A 5,000-nucleotide genomic window follows, 5' to 3' on the forward strand; every position below is an offset into this window, starting at 1 on the left:
TTGTCTTTGTGTATTTCCCTTAAAAACATCTTCCTGTCTTTTTGTTGTTGTTGTTTTAGAGGTAAAGGTGACAGTCCGGAGGCCCGTGCATTGGCAAAGCAAATCGGAGCGGCCCTGCTGAACTTGCAAGCCAAAACCAACCGGGCGGTGGCCAACATGAGGCCCGCCAAGCCTGCAGTCACTCTGGAGGGGAAAATGGAGCAAGCGCTACGCTGGGTTGCTAACCCTGGTGTGGATGATAGAGGTGTAGGTGAGTGACTTTGACAACTACAATAACAAGGGAGCACTTGCACACGTTGTGTATAAGAAAGTGTGAGACATCCTGATCTACAATTACCCTCAGAAAAAAAGCATGTTTTAAATCCTCGGTTTAGTGTGACTGTTGTTTAATTATCACCTGTTCCCTCCCTTGCTGCCTCATGGGAACAGAATATGAGAGACTAGAGTGGAACACAGGTACTTCCATTTTTTTCCCTTTCCAGTTTCATGACTTCAGAACATACTGTGTGGTACAAAAAGCAAAGTCTCTAATTAGCAAAAGCCCGAAAATCATTGGCATTAAGACCTGTGGCTGTAGATTACCTCCTAACCTACTCAGTGGCCTAGTGGTTAGAGCAGGGGTAGGGAACCTATGGCTCTAGAGCCAGATGTGGCTCTTTTGATGACTGCATCTGGCTCTCAGATAAATCTTAGCTGACATTACTTAACAGGATAAGTACTGAATAATTCCGCTGGTAATCACAGTGTTAAAAATAACGTTCAAAATATAAAACATTCTCATGCATTTTAATCCATCCATCCATTTTCTACCGCACCTGTTCAAGAAGTTGCATTAATGGTAAGAAGTATTTTATTTATTATTGGTTAGCTTCAGAATAACAATGTTATTAAAAAGAATGAGAGACTTATTATACTCTAAAAATGTTGGTCTTACTTAAAAATGCACGCATTTAGTTGTATTCAGTGTTAAAAAAAATATTACATGGCTCTCACGGAAATACATTTTAAAATATTTGGCTTTCATGGCTCTCTCAGCCAAAAAGGTTCCCGACCCCTGGGTTAGAGTGAGATTGGTAGGCTGTGAGTTCAAACCCTGGTCGAGTCATACCTAAGACTACAAAAATGGGACCCATTACCTCCCTGCTTGGCACCCTGCAGCAAAGGTTGGAATTGAGGGTTAAATCACCAAAAATAATTCCCGGGCGCAGCACCACTGCTGCTCACTGCTCCCCTCACCTACCAGAGGGTGAACAAGGAGATGGGTCAAATGCAGAGGACAATTTTTACCACACCTAGCGTGTGTGTGACAATCATTGGTACTTTAACTCAGTGGTTCTCAACCTTTTTTCAGTGATGTACCCCCTGTGAACATTTTTTTAATTCAAGTACCCCCTAATCAGAGCAAAGCATTTTTGGTTGAAAAAAAGAGATAAAGAAGTAAAATACAACACTATGTCATCAGTTTATGATTTATTAAATTGTATAACAGTGCAAAATATTGCTCATTTGTAGTGGTCGTTCTTGAACTATTTAGAAAAAAAGATATAAAAATAACTAAAAACTTGTTGAAAAATAAACAAGTGATTCAATTATAAAAAAAGATTTCTACAAATAGAAGTAATCATCAACTTAAAGTGCCCTCTTTGGGGATTGTAATAGAGATCCATCTGGATTCATGAACTTAATTCTAAACATTTCTTCACAAAAAAATAAAACTTTAACATCAATATTTATGGAACATGTCCAAAAAAAATCTAGCTGTCAACATTGAATATTGCATTGTTGCATTTCTTTTCACAGTTCTTTTTGACAGACATTTTAGTGAGGGTCAAACCAGCATGGCATGGGGGAAACTCTGGGTTTATGGTAATGAATGGAATAGCCTACTTGATTTGATGTTCAGTTTATGAACTTACATTCATATTTTGTTGAAGTATCCATCCATCCATCCATCTTCTTCCGCTTATCCGAGGTCGGGTCGCGGGGGCAGCAGCCTAAGCAGGGAAGCCCAGACTACACTCTCCCCAGCCACTTCGTCCAGCTCTTCCTGTGGGACCCCGAGGCGTTCCCAGGCCAGCTGGGAGACATAGTCTTCCCAACGTGTCCTGGGTCTTCCCCGCGGCCTCCTACCGGTCGGACGTGCCCTAAACACCTCCCTAGGGAGGCGTTCGGGTGGCATCCTGACCAGATGCCCGAACCACCTCATCTGGCTCCTCTCGATGTGGAGGAGCAGCGGCTTTACTTTGAGCTCCTCCCGGATGACAGAGCTTCTCACCCTATCTCTAAGGGAGAGCCCCGCCACCCGGCGGAGGAAACTCATTTCGGCCGCTTGTACCCGTGATCTTGTCCTTTCGGTCATAACCCAAAGCTCATGACCATAGGTGAGGATGGGAACGTAGATCGACCGGTAAATTGAGAGCTTTGCCTTCCGGCTCAGCTCCTTCTTCACCACAACGGATCGATACAGCGTCCGCATTACTGAAGACGCCGCACCGATCCGCCTGTCGATCTCACGATCCACTCTTCCCTCACTCGTGAACAAGACTCCGAGGTACTTGAACTCCTCCACTTGGGGCAAGAACTCCTCCCCAACCCGGAGATGGCACTCCACCCTTTTCCGGGCGAGAACCATGGACTCGGACTTGGAGGTGCTGATTCTCATCCCAGTCGCTTCACACTCAGCTGCGAACCGATCCAGTGAGAGCTGAAGATCCTGGCCAGATGAAGCCATCAGGACCACATCATCTGCAAAAAGCAGAGACCTAATCCTGCAGCCACCAAACCAGATCCCCTCAACGCCTTGACTGCGCCTAGAAATTCTGTCCATAAAAGTTATGAACAGAATCGGTGACAAAGGGCAGCCTTGGCGGAGTCCAACCCTCACTGGAAACGTGTCCGACTTACTACCGGCAATGCGGACCAAGCTCTGGCACTGATCATACAGGGAGCGGACTGTCACAATCAGACAGTCCGATACCCCATACTCTCTGAGCACTCCCCACAGGACTTCCTGAGGGACACGGTCGAATGCCTTCTCCAAGTCCACAAAACACATGTAGACTGGTTGGGCAAACTCCCATGCACCCTCAAGGACCCTGCCGAGAGTATAGAGCTGGTCCACAGTTCCACGACCAGGACGAAAACCACACTGTTCCTCCTGAATCCGAGGTTCGACTATCCGGCGTAGCCTCCTCTCCAGTACACCTGAATAGACCTTACCGGGAAGGCTGAGGAGTGTGTTGAAGTATTGTTCAATAAATATATTTATAAAGGATTTTTGAATTGTTGCTATTTTTAGAATATTTTTAAAAGAATCTCACGTACCCCTTGGCATACCTTCAAGTACCCCCAGGGGTACGCGTACCACCATTTGAGAATCACTGCTCTCGAGTGATGAATCACACTTTTCCATCTGGCAATCTGATGGACCAGTCTGGGTTTGGAGGTTGCCAGGAGAACGCTACATTTCGGACTGCATTGTGCCGAGTGTGAAATATGGTGAAGGAGGAGTTATGGTGTGGGGTTGTTTTTCAGGAGTTGGGCTTGGCCCCTTAGTTCTCGTGAAAGGAACTTTGAATGCTCCAGGATACCAAAACATTTTTGACGATTCCATGTTCCCAACCTTGTGGGCAAAATCTCACGTACCCCTTGGCATACCTTCAAGTACCCCCAGGGGTACGCATACCCTTATTTGAGAACCACTGCTTTAACTTAACTAATGTAGTGTTTTTGTTTTTTTGTTTTTTTTACTAACATCACTAGATGGCAGTAATTGCATTTGAAGTATCATGAGCAGCTTTCTGTACCACTTTAAAATGTTGCTGGTGCTACTCAGCTGTTGGTTACACTTTGGGCCCGATCTACTAACATTCAAATAACACGCGCTAAATAACATGCGCAAACAATACAATTGTGTTTACTGTTAGTGGACGCGTGCATGTTGCGGGTGATCCACTAAGACCGCGTGTACAATTGATAACAAGTGTAAAAGTGGTGCAGACCGCCATATTTAAATGAGGATTTTGCATGTGTACCGACAGTCACCATGGAGACACTCATTTCCCTCCACGTTTATGGCAAAGACGTAAAACCGTTTTTAAAATGTAGCTCAATGACTAATTGTATTAACGTTGTGTCTTGTGGTTTCGGAAAAAAACCATATAGTTAGACCATTTAGGATTGATTCTTTGTTGCTTTGGTGAGGAGGTGTGTCCGAATATTTTTGTCACTGCAAAACAGCGGTTTACCTCCGAGATCTCCACACGTTTTTTTTTATTGACAGAGCAGGTGTTTGAACGTGATATGAAGGACGACCTCCGACCTTTATCCTCTCTTCAGGTCAGGCAGCAATCAGAGGGATGGTTGGAGAAGGAAGGAGACTGGCAGGAGGCCTGTTGGGACCTTACCGCCAGGACATGATGGGTCGCTGCGACCGAGTAGAGGGTCTGATGACATCCTTGGCAGACATGGCAGGCAGGGGCGAGGCTGAGGCCCCCCACGCTAGGGCGACGGCTGCGCAGCTACATGACAGCCTCAAGGTAGTCGTCCAACCAACATTTTCAAAGTTCCTTGAACTATTTTGGACTTAGACATTTTTGCATACGTTAAAGGTGTAAAAAAACACATTTTTGCTGCAAATATATGCTTTTGCAGTTTGAATCTAAGACCTACTTGTCAATTCATGAAAAGAACTGGTGCAGAGCGCCACCAAGTGGACTGACAATGTAGCATATGCTTGTTTAAGGACCTGAGGCAGAAAATGCAGCAGGTGATGACCCAGGAAGTATCAGATGTCTTCAGCGACACCACCACGCCCATCAAATTGTTGGCCGTTGCTGCCACCGCTCCCGCTGACGCCCCCAACCGAGAGGAGGTCTGTCAAGAAGTGCGTGCATATTCTGCACCATCCAAGCGGCTAAAACTAAAAGTCTATGTGTTGTAGGTGTTTGATGAGCGGGCAGGGAATTTTGAGGCCCACGCAGGCCGTCTCGGCGCGACTG

The 5,000-nt window shown here is 45.6% G+C and overlaps 1 protein-coding gene across 6 annotated transcripts in view; it reads left to right on the forward strand.

The window, feature by feature from the left end:
- The window catches only part of LOC133601073 (vinculin-like), a 63,741-nt gene that overhangs the window by 36,950 nt on the left and 21,791 nt on the right, over positions 1 to 5,000 (forward strand). For 2 of the 6 annotated variants that reach the window (XM_061954216.2, XM_061954419.2), the window contains 5 exons: positions 60 to 250; positions 430 to 456; positions 4,339 to 4,538; positions 4,745 to 4,873; positions 4,943 to 5,000. The exon at positions 4,943 to 5,000 is cut by the window's right edge and continues 92 nt beyond it. In XM_061954216.2, coding sequence (XP_061810200.1) covers positions 60 to 250; positions 430 to 456; positions 4,339 to 4,538; positions 4,745 to 4,873; positions 4,943 to 5,000 — 605 coding nt within the window. Of the gene's footprint in view, positions 1 to 59; positions 251 to 429; positions 457 to 4,338; positions 4,539 to 4,744; positions 4,886 to 4,942 lie in introns of all 6 variants that reach the window. The other 4 variants (XM_061954477.2, XM_061954552.2, XM_061954367.2 and 1 more) reach the window with 3 other exon arrangements.

Source organism: Nerophis lumbriciformis, linkage group LG02 (assembly GCF_033978685.3).
Source record: "Nerophis lumbriciformis linkage group LG02, RoL_Nlum_v2.1, whole genome shotgun sequence".
In the NCBI taxonomy this organism is placed as follows: domain Eukaryota; kingdom Metazoa; phylum Chordata; class Actinopteri; order Syngnathiformes; family Syngnathidae; genus Nerophis; species Nerophis lumbriciformis.